We start from the raw sequence: 22,344 nt of genomic DNA on the forward strand, positions 1-22,344 counted from the left end.
TTTCTTTTCTTTATTCGTCATTTTTGAACCAACAAAATTGCCATACATGCAAATGGGCTTACCTCCAGTGCCAGTACAGTGGTACCTCGGGTTACATACGCTTCAGGTTACATACACTTCAGGTTACAGACTCCGCTAACCCAGAAATAGTACCTCAGGTTAAGAACTTTGCTTTAGGATGAGGACAGAAATTGTGCTCCGGTGGCACGGCGGCAGCAGGAGGCCCCATTAACTAAAGTGGTGCTTCAGGTTAAGAACAGTTTCAGTTTAAGAACGGACCTCCGGAACGAATCAAGTACTTAACCCAAGGTACCACTGTATTCCAAATATACTGTATAAACAGTATTTTAAATTAAATTAGCTCTTAACTCTTAATTAAAATTAAATATTAAATTAACTCCCAGTGGGCATACATATGCCTCTACTAGGTCTTGCTAGTAACTGAGGTGCATACCTTATTTTGGTTTTTCATCTCTTATAAAATTATCTTAACTATTTTGAAACTTCCATCAGTCCAAGAATGCACACACGTGCGCACAAATATGTCTTTATCACGGGTATTCAACCCAAATGGTTTAAACTCAAGGAAGAAATTTGTTATATGCGAGGGTATCATGGAGCCATGCCTTTAATTTTTCATCACCTAAAAGTCAATTCTACTTCTTAATAACATCAGAGGGCAGGGAAATGACAGTGTTCTTGAAGTTACAAACATGAGTTTGACCAAGCTGCGGGAGGCAGTGGAAGACAGGAGTGCCTGGCGTGCTTTGGTCCATGGGGTCACGAAGAGTCGGACACGACTAAACAACAACAGTGGGCAGGGGCTTAAGTAAAAATAAATAAATCAAACATTACCCATAGAATCATAATATTTAACATTGATTTTGGGTTGTAGTTTTTGTATACAATGAACTTACGACAATTGGCTTCATCTTCATTGAACCTACAGTCGGCCACACCATCGCATCTCAGGAGTGATGGGATACACGACTTGTTAGCACACTGGAATTCTGCTTCCTTGCAATGTCTCGGGGAGCCTGTGGTAGGTTGCTCAGTAGGGCAGGCCATTTCATCAGTCCCATCAGTGCAATCTTCCACTCCATTGCACTTTGCAGAAAGAGGCACACACTGCTTTATGTAGCTGCATGTGAAATTGTCACTGCCACAGATCTGAGGTTGTGGTACAATTGGTCCTAGGGGGAAAGGATGTGAAAAAGAATTTCAATTATCAGATGACCTGCTTGAATTACAGGGCCAGGGAGCCCCCTTACCTTTTCAGGGAGCTTTCTTACCCTATCAGCTACTGTTTTCAGAAATCTGCAGAGTGAACTTAGGCTCCACACTTACATGGGAGTAAGTTATTTCTCACTGAGTAGGCATGCTTTGAATTAGTTTCAGCTTTTTAACCACTTCTTTCTGGAACAATGCATCTGACATAGGAGATATTGAGTAAAAGGTAAGATTGCTGCAACTTGCTGCACAAGCCTATGCATTTATATCTACAAGAAAATCCCACTGAATTCAATAGGGCATACTCCCAAGTAAGTATTTTTTTGGCATTGTAACCTTAATTTCCTTTATAATCACGGGCAGTCAAACCTTCTTTTTCTTTTTCTCTTTTTTGTACTTCTGAAAAAGAGTCATCCTCTTTGCCTTGAATAATGAGAGTGTTTAACTCCTTGGCAGAATTAGGGCCTAAGTATTTATGCCATTCTGACAACTTGCTCTTTGGAAAAAGAATTTAACAGAGGTCAGGATGCATAAGGACCAAGGCTATGATTCAAGCAAGCTTATTTAGAAGGAGGTTTGAGAAAGAAATCAATTGGAGTACATCAAAATAAATGTGTTTAGGATTGAGAGGCCAATATAGTTAAGATTGAAAAGTGGTGGTCCTGAGATTCAGTGAAGAAATATCTGATGGTTGATCAAATTCTTATCTCCATAAATCCAGTCCAACGCTATACAATAAAGACTTGGTTTTTTAAAAATTGTTTGCATGTTTCATTAACATTAATGATCCAGTATTTCTTCTAGCACCAAACTTTGGCTGGAATTAGTTAGATCTTACTGTTGACACAGCTAACACAGATATATGCTATGGTATTCTTTGGTTCCTGGAGCAGAAAGGCAGTAATAAACATTTATATATAGTCTAAATGAAATGTTTCAATTTAGAAAAAATTGGAAGTATAACACATTGCTGTTTATTATGTGAGATAAATGAGGTTCTCCCCCTTCAGGATATTTTTAAGTATCAACATCTCAGGTAATAAACATACCCATTCACTCCTTCTTTGTAATTGCACTATCCTAAAATGGTATTAAGTATAGCATGCTACTGCCAATTTGCCATTCAAAGTGGACAATGATGCAACTTCTTCTGTGAGTGATGGTGCCCCATTGTGATGGTCTGGGAATCGGATTTAGAGGCTGAACCTGAGGAATCCCAGCCTGCACAGAAGTCCCCACCTCCAGAACCAGGTGAGCTGAGGCTGGGACTTGAACCTGAAGGGTTCTCACCTGTGCCAGATCCTCAGGAGCAGACACCAGCTGAGTCTGTTCTGGCTCCAGAGGTGATCGAGGACCCATTGCCTGCAGGTGCTCCACTCTCAGTCCCGCCAGGTTGCCTCTGGGTCCAGTAACCCTCCAGCCTCTCCTGAGCTACAGAGGCTCAGGGCAGAGAGGAAGAGGGAACTAAGTTCTTGCAGGAGGAGTGCTTGCCTCCAGGCCAGGAGAGGCAAGTCACATGTGGACCAGGGCCACCCTATGCCTCCGGGCAGATAAAAGCCAGCCAGCCCAGTCCCAGGTTGCGGGAGCAACGTCGTTGGAAACCTGTTCCTGCCTGCACCCTGTCCTGCTCTTCTGCCAGAGTTCTTGACCTCACCCAACTCCTTGCCTTGGACCCCGCTTCAGCCTTGACGCACAGCCTCCATACCACACCCTTGACCTCGGACTGGACTCGGACCATGCTGCATGGTAAACCCCCGGAACCAGCACACCCATTAAAAGAGCTACAATACTATTTATTCTATTTTCATACCCTTTACTCAAGCACCTCAGCTCAATGTGCAGAGTTCTTGCCCATCCCATTTTAGCCTCACAACTAACTCGTGATGCTGGCCAAGCTGAGAGAGAATGACGGGCCCAAGATCGCTCAGAGAGTTTCATGGCTGATGAGGATTTGAACCTTGGTTTCCCTGGGCCCTATCTGACACTCTAAGCATTTATACCACATAAAATCTAAAACCCAAGGGCTCATTTTCTGTGACATTCTGTGACACAATACTTCCATAGAGGAGTGATCATTGTAACCAAAACACAGAGGACACAATCCAGGGAAAGTTTAGCACGCTGGTGATGCACTGTGAACTAAGTACAGGAAGTTCCAAAATCCCATTAATTTCAGTGGGACTTTGGCATAGTTAACTTTCTCCTGTGTGCACTGTGTATATACCAACAAAGCAAAATTATATTTTAAAACCACCAAATTCTGCTTTGATAAGAACCAACAAACTCTGATGACTGTACCCATATTTACCGAAACAATGTGAATTTCTAATGAATTTAAGAGAAAAATGCTGCTCTTAAGGCCTTTGTCAAGAAAACATATGTTAGGGGTGTGCATTGGCTCTGCATGGGCCAACTAATGAGGTGAACTGGGATTTTTTGCTGCCTTCCTGAAGGGCAATGTCAGGGTGCTCACAAAACCTTGTGTCGTTCTGTTGCTTTGTTTCTGGACTTTTTTTATATTGTATAGTTCTGTGTTTTACTATATATTTTTTATATTTCTCTAGCTTTTCTGTGGCCTTTGCTTTTTTTGTTAAAGCATAGCAGTGGAGGATTTTTAAAGAAACGACAACCCCAAAAGCTTCATTGCAGGTTGCTTTTTTTAAAAAACAAACAAACATTGCTCTATTTTAACAATAAATAAACAAATTGCTAATCAGAACTCTACAGGCAGCATTCCAGACAGTCTTATGTTGTAAGATGTACTAGAGATGAAAAGCATCATGAAGAGGAGGCCACACAGAGGATACATAAACAATAATTCTAGCACAAATGGCTTATGGAGGGGGAACCAGGAGGTTCCACCTTGTAATGCAGAACTGAAACTACAACGCTTAAGAGCTGACTCAGAAAATTCCTAGTATGGCAAACCAGACGAGCCAACATTTATTCATTTAATTTCATAAAATTTATGCACTGCTTGATATAAACAAAAAACTCGAAGTGGTTTACAAAAAGATAAAACAATTAAATCACAAAAAATACATTACAGGAAGCCTTCTGGATAGCACAAAAAACTAGTGGAATGGGAAAGCTGGTGTGATGGTTCAAACTTTTAAAACATGTACAAGCATGAATACACATCACTTGGCCACTTCTTAATTGTTTTAAGGTGAGAAAGAACAAGACTCCCACCCATCCCCTGTGCTTTTCCCTACTCATGAAGGATTATGGAGGGAAATGAATCATTTCTCCCACTAAAAGCTTCCGGACCTATTTATCTGCAATTTGGCAGGTCTAATACAGTCTTAATGAGCTGCCATGTAATAAATAATATAGTTTTTATTTATACCCCGCCCAACTATTCCATCAATTTTGGTCAAGGAAAACATCATAGCTGTTTTTAGATTCCCCATTATGGTGAATGGGGGCCACAGAGTTTTAGATTATACAGAGTAGCCTGGAACCCAAACCACAAAATGAAGTGATGAGACCACAAAATAACACAGAAACAGATCTGAATCTTAAAGTGTTTAAATCTACAGATACAACAGAAATCCTGTGGCTGTGTCCAATGCTAATATACGTCAATGGTTTCTGTGATCCCCAAAGAAGAGCACAGGCTCCTAACACATCAGAGACTAGAATATTTTCATACAGCTTTGTACCATTATAGTAGTTTGTTGCTGCTACTAGTGGGATACAATATTGTGCTTATATGTTACGAGGGGTGGGGGAGTACAGGAAGCTATTTTGTGTGTTATTGTTTTCCTCTCTCTTAGCAAAGAATTATGGCTGGTTTGGAAGTTACACTACTAAATGCATCATTTCACTTGGGCGTTAGAATTGCCAGCAATTGCTGATCACAGTATGCCTAACTCCTCGGTAGGCAGTTGGCAGGTTCTCCAGATGATTTGTGCCCTCACTAGTAGCCAAAGCAATGAAGTCATGAACTAGGCTGGCATGCCACTGAACTCTGATCTGACTCTCAGGGCCTTAGCAACACTTGGAAATTACATCCTGTTAGTTACAACCTTTCAGGTTAAGAACAGCTGACTGACTGATGGCTAAAAAAGACATCTCTGTCTGCAGAGAGTACTTCCCAGTGGCTCCTCAAAAATGTCTTCTAGCAGTAGGGGTGGTTTCTAGGCATGATGCAAAAAAATTATAATCCCCTCTTAAATTATGAAAATCCTGTGCATGATTATGTGGTAGTAAGTCCCACTGGGTTTAGGATTGCAGCCTTAGGATTGAATAAGTGGTTTGTTTCCAGATACCCTTTTCTTCTAGCTGCCCTAAAGACATTTGATTTCAATATTAAATAATAAACATTGATAAAGTACTTTCAAGTGTTGAAAAAATTTGATATCAGCAAAGGGACAAATTTCCTTGGTCAGGATTTGAATTATTTCCCACAAATATCAGAAAAGGGGGAAGAGTAAGATGCACATTAAGTCAATATAATAATTACTAGACCCAGGGTGCAGTCCTAATGCCAAATCTGCTGGTATATCATCAGCTGAGCCGGGAGGTTTCCAGCTCAACAGGGCTACACTAACTTAAGTTCTCAGCCAGAAAAACACTGGTGTATCTCCTGCAAGTCAGCTCAGCCAGGACCCATGTGGATCTTAAACCAGTGCAAGCCCTGGAAAAGCAGTGTGGTGTGGGTGTGGCAGGAGGGAAGGGGACTTAGGCTACAGTACATCCAAACCCATTCAGCAAGATGAGTGATCTGGGAACCAGACAAAAAGAGTGGTGTAACTCAAACACTATTTAAAAGTTTGCTTTCCCTCTCCCAGGCTTAGAAGAAAAGGAAGAGTTTGGACTTGATATCCCGCCTTTCACTCCCTTTAAGGAGTCTCAAAGCGGCTAACATTCTCCTTTCCCTTCCTCCCCCACAACAAACACTCTGAGGTGAGTGGGGCTGAGAGACTTCAGAGAAGTGTGACTAGCCCAAGGTCACCCAGCAGCTGCATGTGGAGGAGCGGAGACGCGAACCCGGTTCCCCAGATTACAAGACTACTGCTCTTAACCACTACACCACACTGGCTCTCAATATACAGTACCTGCTCAACCAACAGCAGCCCTACTTCTGAACAGAGTGTGGATCTGGCATATTTTGCCCCCACTTAATTTATGATGGCTTAATTCATGCCACCTTCTTGTGCTTACGATTGCCCTCTCATCCTCTTGAACAAATAGGGAAGGCACTTTTGAGGCAGCATTTAGCACTACTTGAGCACAATTAAAAAAACTAGAGTGTGTGTGACAATGCAGAAGTACAAATGGATAAGCAATGACTAACAAAGCAAAAGCAAATCCAGTTTTTTTTAAAAAAAACATTTGGAGGAATCAAACAGGGAGATATTTTCTTATTGACTGCAAGCTAATCTGTTCAATAGGATTTACATCCATATGTGTGCTTAGGATTTCATCCCATAAAAGGGAATTTAGACACACTATTTATTCTTAAGAGCTTTTTCTGATCAAGAGAAATCTGCAGATCCAGAACTGCAATTAACAGCAAAATCCTGTGAAATAAATAGTGAATTTTCAATTATTCACTAGACCCTGAATTTCTATCCCTGTTTAGACTGTAGATACTCAAATTAAACAGATATGAAAAGAACAGTGCTCTTCTGCAATGCTGAATAAATCAAAATTATACCAGTTAAGGCTCCCAGCATAAGAAGACTCCCAGCTGTATTGAAACCCCAAAGCAACAAAGTGTTAGCATTCCATGTGTACCTTCATTTGCAGGAAAGAACTGATCTCTACAAGGACAAGTATCATACTTGACTGATCATTGCAATGTTCACAAAGTCAAACTTTCAATGTTTATGGGCTTCCTGACAGGGTTGTGAATTATCATGAGTGTTCACCAAAGCATTAAACAGACTACTGATGCCTATAATTCAGGGAGCGAGTGCCCAAGGTCTTGCTTTTGGTCTATAAAGGAATAGGTAATCTAGTTCTAATCTACCCCAGAGGCCATCTGCTTGGGAAACATTAGAGTTTGATGGGACAGCATAGGCTTCCTGACTCACAGACAAATTCAAAGTGTTCTTCTTGCTCATGTTTCTGAATTCCCCCTCTAGATTGCATTTATGAAACAAAGCTGCTGTTGTAACAAATTGCCCCACACCTCAGCAAACAATCTCTAACAGTGCTTGAGAGCATTTGAGATAGAATGGGACTCCAGATGTCCATACCTGAATCTAGACATAGAAGCTGTTACTAACAGGAGTGGCCAATACAATCTTTCCTTCATTTTGTAGACTTAAAGAAGAGATCAGGGAATGGAGCCGTCAAAAAAGGAAAGCAAGTAAACTGGCTACCCAGTTTTGATAGTCCAATTGTGAAAAGCAGACTTGTGAAAGCAGAATTCCAACTCCCATTCAAGTCCCTCTGAATTTCCCTTTTGCTTTCATTCTGTTGCAGTGCAAGAAGAACATGAACTCAATTCCAGGGCCAGAGTCAGAATCTGACATCTTGGGCCAGCTGCCAGGATCCCAACACCCTGGCAGGGCTCCCTGATGATGCTTACCTTGGGCTCTCCTTTAAAAGTAAAACAAAAAACACACTTCAATTTAGGCAATGGTACAAGCCTAAATGTCATTTAAATTCCTACAATGGCCTAGAGTGGCATATATGCCCACTAGACCACTTTGATTGGCCACTTTGAACTGGCACTACTACAGGTATCCATATAATAAGAACTTGATTGCTTAGCACGACATCACTTACATTTTGGAATTCCCTGCCTATTGAGATCAAGCAGGTGCCTTCATTCTCCTCTTCTCAGCTCCTGAGAAAAATCTTATTGTTTCTAAGCATCTACCCAGATGCATACAAAGTTGAGGTGGTTTTAATCTGTTTAGTACTTAGTTAAAATACTAAAAGTACATTTTAAAGTATGGCTGTGATTTCCCTCCCCCTTGATTTTACTCTTTTATCTAGTCAGTGAAGGAACAGGCTTGCTGGAGAGCACTTTGTCCAGAACACCCTAAACACAAAGCTGGCCATGGCTAAATTTACACAGACATAGTTCTAGCCCAGTTTTCATTTTCCAAATCATCTCCAAAATCAAGTTTTATTTTATTTCACTATTGATTGCATTAGGTTTGTATGATTTGCCCAGAGGATTTTATTCCCCCCCCCCCATGTTACATATTGCAATTCAGCATTGCAGTAGCTCCAGGGACTAGGACTGAAGCTAGGCAGTCAAGGACTGAAATAAGAACTGCAGTCTGAGCTGTTACTATTGTGCAGTGATGTTTTGTCTCCAACCATCAAAGGAAAGAAGCCCAGAGGACTATTCCCAGGTATGTGAACTGAACACTGCAATCCGTTGTTCTACTTCTTCCTGTTATTGTTAGCATTGTTGTGTTGGGGTAGTAGGAAAGATCAAGGATCAAGCAAGCCTTTCAAATACAATTGACCTCTATTGCTAATATATCTGATATAAACCCCACCCATGACCCACTACAGCAAACTACAGGAGCTCAAGAGGTTCAAAAAGCACACTTTGAACAGTGTCTCTACCCTCCAAATACATAACAGGCAGCTGAGCGCTCCAAGATTCCAGAAAGTACAATGTAAGAAAACGCTAGAAACCACACTATGAAATGCTCCCTATTATGAACAGTAACTAAATACATTAAGGCTGAACATGACTCAGCACTACAATTTCAAATATACAGCAACTCAGTAGGTCTGTAACGGCAAAACTCATGTTGAAGAGAACAATATTAAGAAGCATCAGCAGATGACAACACTCAGTTTTACAATGAATGAAGTACTGAAGTTACTCTGGCATTTTACTGGAAGGACACAAGATCATACTTTCTCACGAACATTTTTTTTAAAAAATGGCTTGGGGAGGCAGCATTCTAGCAAAATTCCCCCAGTCTAATGAGGTCTTGCTGTTTAAGAAAAAAATAAAACCTCTGGTGAACTTAAGAAGTTGATAATGCTTTATTGCTTAGAGCTACCAACCAGCTAAATTGTGATTGCTTCCATTTAGAACATGTTGCCCTGGGAAACCTAAAGTAATTAAAGTGAGGCTGGAGAAGTAATAATGCAGAAAGAAAGACAAAAAGTCTGCAGCAACAAAGCAATCCTTTAAGGGAAGTGAACATTACAAGAAAAGTGTGACAGCAAGTTCTCATATTATTCCTTTATCTTGAGTTGAAAAAAATGTGGAACAAAGCTAAGTGCTGTGTGCAAAACACACACAAATCCATTTTTAAAATGCAAAGCTTTTATACAAATATATGAAGAAAAATATGGGGAAAGGGGAGAAGAAAGTGTGCTTTACCTAAAAGGAAAAAAGTTAAGGAGCTGTTGCTTTTCATCAAAGAGAGACAGTCCGTCCCCTCTAATTGAGCAGAATTGGCTGTAGACTCTTCCTGCCTATTTAAAAAAAAATGAATGTAACTAATTTTATTCCATAATAAGCCTTGATTAACTGGGAATGCTCTATGCCTGTTTCCTATCTGTACGTTTTCATGAGATCACAGTGCAAACTAAAGCTGGGCCAAGAATCTCTACCTCACTTCACTTTTGTGGGACCTTTTGTCCCATGTGAAAATAGAAGAGGGATATTTGGAGGCAACGTGGGTGGGTGGGGAGGGAGAGAAGATTACGAATGTCTAAGGGGTGGTCAGTGGAGGCACCTATTATTTCCCTCAAAAAACTGAGCCACTGGGAGCGCCACATCATTCCCGGGGCATTCTCTCCTAGGAATGCAGATGAACAGTCAAGCTGCTTGAAGAGGTGTGGGCTCTCTTTTTTTCAAAAAAAGAGAAGAGAAGAGAAGAGAAGAGAAGAGAAGAGAAGAGAAGAGAAGAGAAGAGAAGAGAAGAGAAGAGAAGAGAATAGGAGGGAACAAACATCTTGTTATTTATGGCAAGACCTAAAATAAGGTTACCAGACGTCCCCATTTCCCAGGGACAGTCCCCAGATTTACAAATCAGTCTCCTAACAAAGTCAGTCGAAGTTGAAAAGTGTCCCCGGATTCATTGGGAAAAACCTGGTAACCTTAACCTAAAAGTATTTAAATTCACTCACCTCCAAAAAGTAATCTTCATTGGGCATTTTTATCCAGTTCAACACAGTAGGGCAGCTTAGTTAGTTACAGCAATAACATTAACAAGTAAATATCAGAGTCAAGGTCATAGCACAAAGGATCTACAGACACTGGTGTTCTATATTATCATTATTAATTTCATTATTTAAATATAATGCCACCTTTATATTTACATTTACAAATATTATTTACAAATATTATTTATTTGTGTAGCCGAAATCATTACAAAACAAATATTTACGTTTGCTGTTACTAGCACAGGCAGAGTTTCTCAGACTTGTATTCTGATGCTGCTGGTGTTTTCACATTGGAACTTGTGAGCAGTGATCCAAACCAAGAAACAGCTGCAATGCCATATCCATAATTCAAAGGTCTTCTAACATAATACACCATCGTGTTGGTGATTTACTGATCTCTCATTGTGGCACCATACCACCGATGTCAACTAGAGTGAATGTCAACCAAACCCGCATCAGTTGGTTTTTGCTGCCAGACTAACAAGGACAAAATCATGCAATTTTTGAAGCAGTTTGAGCAAAGGTTATGCACACAGTAAACCTTGGATTTATAAGGCTGTCAGATTTGACCTATCATCATCTAAAATATATATACCTGATTCATTAACAACCCTTCTGAGGCATAAAGTCCCTGACTGGGTTGAGTTTAAAAAGTTTATTCTTAAATAACTCCCCTTGAAATCATTGCATTTTAACAGTTCCCAACTTTGGCTGGAAACATGTATTTTCAGCTTCATATCCATAGAAGTGATTGTTAATAACCAAGGTCACAAGGTTATGGTTGAAAATAGCAATACAAAGTCAATTGTGATGCATGTGAACTACGCTGTAGAAATTAAAACAATTCTTTGTTTTTTTCACAAGTGCAAAAGTAGTGCTGCACCACAAATATTTCAAGTTCATATCAGTATGCTGCTTCTTTCCCACAAGATATGTTTTTATCATCACTGACAAAAGAGGCATTGTTTTAAACATGGGGTTAAACAACTAATGGAGAGAGAGAGGTGTTTTGCAACTGGAGGTCATAATTAGAGCAGAGCAACTAGTGGTATATTATTCATGAGCATATTTTCCAGCACTGCTATCATTTTTCACTTAGCCATAAGTGCCACAGTTGCCATCTGCTTATTGCCAATCACACACAAAATAGTCTTCTTAAACATGGAGAGTTAAACAAATGACTATTTGCACACAGCTGCCTCATTTACATTCAAATAAAGGCATTTACCTGGGTGATCATATCCCTATAAAAAAGAATGAATTTTCTATAATGTGAACTACCTTCAAGAGGCCAAACTAGACATAATAATAGCAGATCAGGCTCTTCAAATGCAGATCTGCCCTCATCAGATATAAATCCAGAAGACAAAGACAGTCCAGGATAAGGAGCAACATGACAGGTGATACGCAAATTCTTGTTGGTTAGCATAAAAAGCTGTAACACCACAGAGCTGTATTGCTGATAGGTAGATACTCAGACCATGGAAATACAAGTGGTAGAGAGGGCTCTGTGTGATGTCATTTCCCCTCCTGTCCTGGACAGAAAGAAGCAAATAGTACTTCCTGTTCCTCTCTCTCTTCCTGTGACCAGCCATAAGAACAGGCATACCCTGTCCTTGCTCCAGCTCAGGCGGATGCCTGAAGCTGGTTATACTGTAAATTTGCATATTTTGCCTGCTTAGTTTTTACTGCTGTCAAATAAAAGCAAGATTATAAGTAAATTATATTTTTATATTTGTTGCCTGATTCTTTGGTAAGAAGCATGGTAAGAAAGGGAGAGCCAGCTTATTTCATACCTGAACTTGCTCAAAACAAGGCTTTGCAACCTACTTCCCAGGCTTTCAAATTTTGCGCCCAAGGGAAAAATTGTAAAATTCTGTTTAACCCACACATGCAGGTGCCTGGTGGGATAAATTGCAATTAATATATTCTCTCCTACCCATCAAAGCCTATCTCACATGATGAACCTCTGCTTGTCCATGGTTTACATTCCTGCAATCTCTTCCCCTTTCTCTCAGGGCTTAACCAGACTTCCGCTTGTCCTGCCGTCTTCCCCTGGGAAAACCCAGGTTTTATTGCTGAATTGGAGCAAATGTCAATTGGGTTTTCAGCGGATTGATGTTTGCTCTGATTCGGCGCTAAAGAGCAGCTTTTCCCAGGGAGAGGTAGGGCAAACAGAAAACTGCTCTGTGCCTAGAAAGCAGGACAAGTGGAAAACTGCTTGGTCGTAATGCATCTGAGCCCAGGATGTAGGTGGGGGGGGGAATACATAGGGAGAAGTACTAAGGGGAAGTAAGTGGCAGGTGGGCCCTGTAACTGTTTCATGTAGCTTGGTCCTCAGAGGTGCCTCACACATGTTTTTTTCTGAAAGAGAATTACTCATGTTAGAAAACACACATCAAATGCAATGACCACTTGAGTATCTTGGGGAGTCCAATCGTATTGTGTACAATAACATACTTGTTCCCAAAGTATTTATATCAAAGAGGGGACCTATTATAAATGTATTAATAAACAGATAATGAGTAAAGTATATGTGTCCAGCGACTTATCTGTAGAATTACGTACCTCCTGATGCACATTCTGGTATGAAAGAAATGTCATCAAGAGCAAATTCGATGGGCTCATTAGCTCCTACTTCTGCTTCAAATGCCACTTTGAAAGGACTATTGCTGGAAAGGACCACATTTGCATAGGTCCATGTATTTTTTGTATTTCCAGTTGCTGCCCACATCAATATATCCATTCCAAATTCTTCAATGGCATACACCTATTGATAGCCAAATACAGAAAACACACCAATTTAGTAAGTACAGAAGTGTCATAATGCATGCAAAAGAAAGAAGGAATCACATATTCATGATAGCAATGAGAATATATCATATGGAGAGTGGAGGATAAAGCAGGAGGTATTTGAACAGGGAGAGAGAAATAGCTTGATTAATGGAGGGAGAAGTGGGTAGCAAAAGTGGGGCATTTCCAGCAAATGGATTTTGAACACTCTTCCACATAGTGTTATGCCAGGGGTGTTTTTAGGGTGTGTGGGGAGTTGCCAGCTGTTGGTCAAGAAAGTCTAGGAGTTTAAATAAAAAGAAAGACCTATTGAAGTCTCTGGTACTTTCATCTCCAAAGGTTTGGGACCCTTATTTAGAAATGCATTGAAAATGTTGTTTTTATTTCTTCTAAAACTCACAGATACAAGTTCAAAAAAAAGGGGTAAATATCTCCTAATACATATTTGCACATACAATATAATATAATTGATGGCTCAATACCAAGCTCCTTAAGATAGCGATGATAGATTTTATAAACATAGAAGCATTTATCAGTAAGCCAAAACAAACCATCTTCTCAGCTCAGCCATCCTTTTGAGGTTTTATCCTTTCTTCCTCCCCTTAGAACTGCTATAGGCTCTGATTGGCAGAAGTAAACTTGCATTTGCTAAGCAGCATTTCACAGAACAGCATGGCATCACTTCCAAATCATGGGAAATAGTACAAAAATTTGCTGATCCACTCTGTGTTTTCCTTCCTCAAAAGTGAGATGGAGTAATAAAAAAAATTAGTCATTTTTAATGAAATTGGCCTGTCCTCTGCTGTAATTTATTACACCCCAGTTCACAGCAATTTATGTAATATGAACTGCCTAACAAGCTGGAAAACTGAAATATTGGACATATATTATCACAAGGGGAATTAATTTTTGCTTTAACTTCCAATATTATGGCAGTATGTTCAAGCAGCACTGCAGTGAAGGGATGCTGAACAGGGAAACTGCAATTATTCTCCTCAGCTTGTTCTATCTAGGTAGTAAAGTAACATGGGGTGCCAAGGTCTGATACTGAGAATGTTAAGAAATAAATAGAGTACTGTACTGAATGGTTCATCTGACAGCCTTGCTCCTTCAATCTCAGTACAAATATGTAACGGAGGAGGGAAAATATCAGTCCCTTTTTTGCATTGGAAGAAGTAGATTTTGTGAGTCTTGCTGCGGGGAAAAAATACATTTATATTCTTCTCTTCCTCAAAGGTGCTCATTGTGCAATCCTTTGCTTATCTACTGAAAGCTTCATTGGGATTTGCTCCCAGATAAGTTTGTATAAGGTTGCAGGCTCAGGGTGATACATAAAGCTCTCCTCCACTTTATCCCCACAACAACGCTGTGAACCAGGTTAGTCACCACTTATGCACGGCCACTTATGTATGACTGTGTAGATGCACAGCATCAGAAAATATTTCAATTCTAACCTGAAATGGTGGGAGAGAGCTGGAAATTCCTTGTGGCTCACAAGGAGACCCTCCCCAGAGCCCAAAGTCCAGACAAAAAGAACCCAAGGGCTCCAAAATGGTGCACAGGAGCTTTTGCTGGCACTGTGCTACCTCACTCAACAGCTGTTGGGCGGGAGGCTGTATGTACTGCAGTGGGCTCCCCACTTACACGCACTTCGCATCTGTGTACAACGGCCCGGAATGTAACTGTACGAGTCTGGCACTGGCTGTCATGACAGAAACGTGTGTGTGGAAGAGGCTTCCACCAGCATGAATTTATTCTTTAAATTTGGGGAATATTAAATTTATTTCTGATGCCGTGGGCATTTATTTGACTTGCCTTAAAACTCTTTCTATTTAAAAATGTACAACACTTTTCATTTGATCCTCACCACTTATTGTTTTAGGGCTTCTCAGATGTTTTGACTTTTTCCCTGAAACACAAGCACTTTGCTTTCTAGCTGCCTTACTGATATCTCTTAATTCCAAGACACTGTTGTGAGGTTGTTCCTGCCTACGCACCAATTAATGTCTGCAATGCCTAAATAATAGGGTATCCCTGTGAAACACCTGGCACTAGCTTTAGGGAAGAGATCCAATAGAGATGCAATAGAAGAAGTGCTGTGCTTCTTCAACAGAACAGCAGACGGCATCACACCATGTACCTTTATACTTGTCCCTTAAGGAAAATGAATTTTGTGTTGCCAGAAATATACATTGAATGTTCCTAGGTTTTCATCTCCACTCTCCAAGTTTTGTATCTGTTGGTGCATTGATTGGTTGCTACTGTATTTCAGAGGCATTCATCCAGTGCTGCCTCTGATACATGATTTTACAACACCATTATGTTTACACCAGAGAAAACAACCTCTAGAAATAATTATTAAAGGGTTTTTTTAAACAACAACAACAACAACAACAACAAAACGACAAATCTGTTTTTTATCATCTGCAAAAACAATGAGTCTTGTGGTACTTAAAACACTAACTTTTTTTGGTGAAGGGTAGACTTATACCTTAATAAATATGTTAGTCTTTAAGGCACCACAAGACTCTTTGAGATTTTTACTGCAACAGATTAACACAGCTGCCACTCTGGAAATTATGTAACAGGAACCCGATGCAAAAGATTTTAAAATAATAATTATTAAAAACTATATTACAAACTCACAAAAAAATGCATTTTAAAATCCTGTATTAATTTCATATACTGCCAAGTAACTGTGTATAATGTGAAAGTCCACAAAATTCAACACAGGAAAAACTCATTAATGGCTGGTGTATGGTCCCTGGACCGGTTTGCACAAAGTTCAGGAGCCACATAAAAGTGACCTTCAGCAGTCAATGCTCTGCACATATTATTAAATAAGTAGAATAACTACTGCAAAAGCAATCCAGTAGTTTCTGGACGCTGGTAACAATATGCGGTTCTTCAGGTATCACATACCTAAGATCTGTAGCTTCAAGGACAAGGCTTCCATTAGAAGCAATCTTCTGAGTACACAGAACGTCACCATCATTACTAGAAAATCTTTCTAGTTCCTAATATGGAACACCAATACACAGCTGCTTCAAAGAAAAGCACAAGCCACAGAGAGCCATGGGAGTCACAATGGAGATGAAAACAGTCAAGGCTGCTTTGCTCCAAGTTTCTCCAGCAGTGCAGAACATGCAACTCTAAACCACACAGCCAATGTTCAGCGCACACACATACACCTTAGTAAAAAAAGAGTAGTGCAGGAATTAATGCAGTGCATTTACTGTTAGTGGAGAAATGTGATTCAGTTTGCATTTAAAGGTGAACTTATCTAACTTGCACTTTAAACAATAACAGAACCGAAACAAAAGCCATCCTTTGAAATTCTCCAAATATTGCAGTGCAGTTCCCCAGCTGTACAAAAATTCAAATACTAAGATATATGTTCATAAAAAGGGATATAATAGTGAAAATAACATACACTATTAGGGAAAACCACTTTGCAAAAATGCTAATGAATGTATTCGGAGAAATCTGCAGTAAAATGCTGATGACTTTTCATGAGGATAAAAAAAAACAAAAACCACAAACTGATATTGAAAATTGGAGAACTGAATTTAAGACTGGAAAAATGAGAAATTGAGAGAAACTGAAATGGAAAGATATGTCCACCCTCACTTACATTACATTTCCATTGCATTCCACACGCAATATCTAGCAAAACAGATTGGACGGTGTGAAAATAAGTTGAGATTGGGTACAGTGACTGGGAGGGACTGCATGCACAGCTCTTCTGAAATGAGAACATCGTAGCGCTGCCAATGTTGACTTTGTTTTTTCAAGCAGGTTGGACTATAGTGTGGGAAATAATGGAACTGGCAACCAAGAAAAGGATGAATAATACAACTATAATCTACTAGATATTAAATTCCTTGTTTTGCTTACCTTTAACAATCCAATTTCAGGGGAATTAAATGGCCAAAACCAGAAGCGCAATGTGCATATCCCCAGACTGGATGGGAAGTACTGGGTGGTAACTATTCTTGCTTTGTCCCCTTTTTGTTGAGTAGATGAATTGACATACAAAAAATTGTGCCCATTACCTTCAAGAAGACAAAAGAAATCCTGTTAGTATTAATGTTTTAAAACAAAAGGAAACATATTTCTCTTAGGGTGTCAGATGCAAGACATTATCCTGTTAAACTCTTAAGCGTGTTATTATATTCACAATCAGTCTTTCAATGTATGCTTGTAGTTGAATGAGTGGGGATTTTTGATCCATCTGCTTGATAATGCAGATCCAAGGAATAAAAGTTTTGGATTAATTTGAAATACAGTTGTGACATTACGTACTACCAGAGTGACTAGGGAAAAGCTGATTTCTAAATAAATAAGTAGATGAAGGACATTTTGCTGCCTGACAGGAAGGACAAGATGGTGCCCTCCCCCAATTCAACATAGAGAAGCAAACCACACAAGCAGTTGAATCTTCACTGGTGATGGAACAGCATCTTCCACCTCACCTGAGGGCAGCAGGCTAGCTTAGGAGGAGTAGGGCAGGCCTCACGGCACACACAACAGACAGGAATAGCTGGGGCGGGGGGCTCAAGAGAAGCAGCTGGAGGCTGTTATCATTGGTTTCCTCACATCCCAGCATCCAAGGCTGGCCGTGGGGGCGGGCGGAGATGACAACAGGAACAACCACCCATGGCCCACACAATGGGGGACACACCTCTACTCAATTGGTGAGGCTCTTTACCTCTCTACCTCCTTTCTTCCTACAGCAAAGGAGAAAGGGAGAGTGGGACACAGATAGCCTTACCACTGAAGCAAATGAAAAAAATGGAAGTGGCACAGGAGGAAAGGCTACCACCACTATCACCATGAAGAGGAGAAGTGGCAGTAGAGGCAGGAGGAAATGAAGGAAAGCCCCCCCCCAGTGTGATTTACTCCAGATCCTGAACCCCTCCAAGGATGACCCAGACACCATCTTTTACCTGGGTGACCATGACCCTTTCTCTGATTGTGGCACTGCCCTTAGGAATGCAGAATCCAGAATTGTGCTAGTAAATACAGAGGACCATTTCATCACTGAATATATGTCTAATCAACTGTGGCAAAAAAATATTACCACGGACTGCGGTAGGAAAGATCACTAGATTATTGTGCCAATCATTTCTGAGACAAGTGAGTTGTGGTAAACATTGTGGTTTCCTTATGGGTCTAGAAAGCAGGAATGGCGCTTAAAATGTTTATCTTTTCTAAAGACAAATCAAATGTTCCAGAAGGCTGTGAGGTTTTTGGGGACTGCTGTTTAATTACATAATTGTTTGGTATAGGAGTCAGTTATGTTTGGCAGTGGCAGTGTGTCCAGTTTCTGTGAAAAGAAAACCATTGCTGTTAGACCTGCTTAGATTGTCAATTATATAGCATAGTGAATGAAGGGATATGTAATGAATATTTAATAATTTTACTTATACAGATTATAATAAAGACAGAAATACTCCACAGTCTTTTCGTCTCTACTTTAATAGTTAAATATTTTCCCTCTGTTTTCTAATAAAAAGGGGGGAAATACAGAGCCAAATAACGCTTCCAAAAGTTTCTGTTTGATAATTATTTATGTACAACTGCAAAACATGGTCAATACTAAGGGCATTCAATACAGAGACATATAGATCATCTCCACAATGGCATTTTTTAATTCTTCAAAATATTGTTAGGTTTATTAAGCCCCTCTTGTTTCTTCAAATTCCTCATCCTTATCTTTAATTAGAACAATATGTTTGCATCCGGTACTCAGTCTGTATGGAGTCATGCTGATGGTATTCCTCTGCAGGAAAAGAAATGCAAACAAACCTATTAAGACTTTGTGATTAGTTCAAAAGAAAGAGCTACCTAAGGAAGTTCTAACAAGTGCACTTCATTAGAAGCTAAAGCATCCTTAGACTATCTCTCCAACACTTCTGTGTGGGATAATAGAAACCATCAGCTTTGCAAACCCAGGCACAGTGGGCCACCGGGGAGGCGGTTGGAGGTGTAGAAGCAGCAAAAATGACACGACACTGGCTTGGGATTGAAATGGCTACAACTTTTATTGATTCCTGATGCAAGTCAGCTTTGGCATAGGCAATGGGTATGTATCCTGAATCAGCCAACCTGGTTTCTGGCAGATAACTTTATCAGGGTTGATCTTGGGGTTAAGGATCCTCCTGTGACACAAATTTAATAGGGTTATGCTCACTTCTCACTGCCTATCCTGGGCTATGAGTAGATACCCTAAAAAGATACCACTGGACAACTGTCACAAAGAAGGGTGAAGAACACTTTGAACTCCCTGAAGCAGGTTATCTAATGGTTTTTCATTCCCTTATTCCAGGTTGAGGAAAGTTTTTCAGTCATAGGACCAAACTGCTTTCTGGGCAACTTTCTGCAGACCACATTCCAGTGGTGGGCAGGGTCAGAAGCAAAGGGGGTGAGTAAATTTCCCCTTTGTACAGTAGGTTAGTTTCTTCATACTCAGTCCTCTATTCAGGTAAGGAAGAAGCATGTTCAGAGTTCAAGGAAGGCAGAAGCACTCAAGAAGGGTGCAAAGCTGGTGAAGGGTGTGGTCTGAAGATAGTTCTGAAGGTAGGATAAGAGAGGCTAGAAAGGATGGATTTGGCCCCTGATCCTAAACTTCCCCATCTCTACCTTATTTAAAGAGTTCCAGCACACAACTGTCTAAGAACAAAACACCACTGGCTGTGCAATATTAGTGATCCCCATATTGTGCCATGGGGCAAGTAGCTGTCTTGGAAAGAGTGTAGAGAGAAACTGGGAAACTGGCATGGGGGGAAAGTAATAAAGCTACTGTACTGTACAGTACTGAAACGCCAGTCTAATCACTTTTCCTGGCTAATGTTAATATTATTATTATTTAATTTTAAAAAAACAAACCCTCACAAGATCCTGATTGCAAGTTTCCCACGTGATGTGTCATTTGACTTTTTGTCTTCATTTGTCAGGTATCTTTACTAAGTACATAAACATCACCTTCCTGGAGCAAATCAACAGCACATTTAATCCAGATCTGACAATTTTAGTGGGTTTATGTGAAGGGGCCTAACAAGAGGCCATTTGGCTACAACTTCTAGTCTAGTCAATAGAAAGGTTTGAAATGGTTTTTGGAAGCTCAAGGAAGAGTGATGTGTGGGGCTGCTTGAAAACCCTGAGTAAATGGGATGCCCCACCCTGCCTTGCAATGTTGAGGGAACTGGAGCAGGGCCTCAGAGTTCAAGCAAAGCAGAAACACTCGAGAAGGACCCAAAATTTATCCTAAAAATTTGCAATGGATAAGGAGTCTTTAATTGAAGCTCTGTTGGTCTATAGAAAAAAAGGCAAAACATTCTTTATAACATATATGATTAGTAATGTAGGTACAGTGGTACCTCGGGTTAAGTACTTAATTCGTTCCGGAGGTCCATTCTGAACCTGAAACTATTCTTAACCTGAAGCACCACTTTAGCTAATGGGGCCTCCAGCTGCTGCCACACAGCCAGAGCATGATTTCTGTTCTCATCCTGAAGCAAAGTTCTTAACCCAAGGTAATATTTCTGGGTTAGCAGAGTCTGTATCCTGAAGCGTATGTAACCTGAACTGTATGTAACCCTAGGTACCACTGTATACAGCAAGGTTGGACTTCCCCTACATGCAAAGACAAAAACAACAGTAGGTCCAACGGTCAAGAAGACAGTTTCTGCACATGTTCTAGAGCAAAGTGAGGAGCGGATGGGGCTCACCAACCTGGGAAGATAGCCCATCTAGGAGAAAGAAAACTGTGTCCTAAACCTCAACAACCTTGCAGGATATCTTTGGGAGAAGAAAAGGCTAAGGAGTATACCCTACACAAATCAGGAGTAGAGTCCTTAAGATGATTGGATGCTGCCTTGTGTGCCTCCTTCCAGCAACTGCTGCAGCCAAGCTGGTGCCAAACATATTGCTCTGCTTTCCTTTGTACCACATCAGTGAGGCCGAGAGGGGGGTCCTGTTGTCTGGGCAGCCCGTGACCTCCATACACACTGCCTGGGCTTTTGCCCTGGGGAGGTCACTTCTGTGCTGCTTATGCATCCCCAGAGACAAACTCCATTGTCTCTCAAGACAGACGGATGCCAGCAACAACAAATACTTCTAGTATCGCCACAATTGTCCCCACAGCTAGAACTTTTTGTCATCCACAGTAAACTCAAAAATAATAGCTCTGTTCAGGCAAGAGTATAGTACACAGAAAATGTGAAGGGCAGTTCAGTGGCAGTGCTTACCTCCTTGGTTCATTCAGCGAACCGTCTTTCTCTAGAGCTTATGTGCCTTTGGCTCTGTACCTGACTTGAACACACAGAGGTTGGGGAGACCTGCTACTGTAATCCTGTTCTGCCTTTCTAGGTATTTAGTGAGCCTTGTCACTATCTTTCTATGGAGAGAGTTTCACACATTCAGCTGAGAGCCATGTGGTATGTAATCAAGAGATGATCAAATGATGCATGTGTGAATCAGCTGGACCCAGCTGAATTCTTTTTCAATGACAGCTATAGCCATTAAAACAAAATACTTCCTTCATCATGCTTGTGTGATGACCCATGGAAGTATTTAGAAAATCCATTAGACAACTTGCACAAATAAACCTACTACAACAGAAGATTGGATGCGCCAGTTGCCACTGTAGTCAACAATTGTTACACTATTTGTTACTCTTAATTCTTCATCAAAATAGGCCTAGAAGGGGAAAAGTTTACAAGCACTACTTTAATTAACAGGTTTTTTTATTTTAAAAAATGCAGGCAAATGTACAGAAGGCATATTTAATCTACCAGAACAGTATTTTCTCCCAAGGATTTCTGATTAATTAGTATCTTTATGTATTATTTAGCAGCCCATTCTTAAGAGATGAATAAATAAATGCACCCAACCATAGCAGAGCATCGGGAATGCTATCACCAGGGCTGCATTGAAAAGAACAACCTATAAAATTATACTGTCTGTTGTGAACAAAAGCAATGATGAAAATAGCTGATAACTGGCCAAGTCAGGCTGTCTTATTTTATTCCCATTCAGGCAGCACTGTCAGGCAAAATCCAATGCACTCTGTTTTGCCCATCTCTCCTCTGTCTTCTGTAGTGTCTTATTTATGCTTGCATTGTCACCAAAGAAAACAAAACATCCATTGGCATTTTCCAATTAGTTCCTGGTAGCATTTGCTCACCGTGGTTTGCCTCCTTGCACAGCACA

The 22,344-nt window shown here is 40.4% G+C and overlaps 1 protein-coding gene and 1 long non-coding RNA gene across 3 annotated transcripts in view; one reads left to right on the forward strand and one right to left on the reverse strand.

Annotated features, from left to right (window-relative positions):
* Window positions 1-22,344, reverse strand: part of MALRD1 (MAM and LDL receptor class A domain containing 1) — a 234,181-nt gene that overhangs the window by 64,294 nt on the left and 147,543 nt on the right. For both annotated transcript variants that reach the window (XM_079948258.1, XM_079948259.1), the window contains 3 exons: window positions 17,026-17,183; window positions 12,904-13,105; window positions 918-1,193 (listed from right to left, as the gene is read on the reverse strand). In XM_079948258.1, coding sequence (XP_079804384.1) covers window positions 918-1,193; window positions 12,904-13,105; window positions 17,026-17,183 — 636 coding nt within the window. The remainder of the gene's footprint in view (window positions 1-917; window positions 1,194-12,903; window positions 13,106-17,025; window positions 17,184-22,344) is intronic.
* LOC307200057 overlaps window positions 19,069-22,344 on the forward strand; it is a 39,536-nt gene continuing 36,260 nt past the window's right edge. The window contains exon 1 of the long non-coding RNA XR_013832308.1: window positions 19,069-19,216. This is a non-coding gene — a long non-coding RNA (uncharacterized lncRNA). The remainder of the gene's footprint in view (window positions 19,217-22,344) is intronic.

The sequence above is a fragment of the Podarcis cretensis genome, assembly GCF_951804945.1.
Source record: "Podarcis cretensis genome assembly, chromosome: 12".
Lineage (NCBI taxonomy): Eukaryota > Metazoa > Chordata > Lepidosauria > Squamata > Lacertidae > Podarcis > Podarcis cretensis.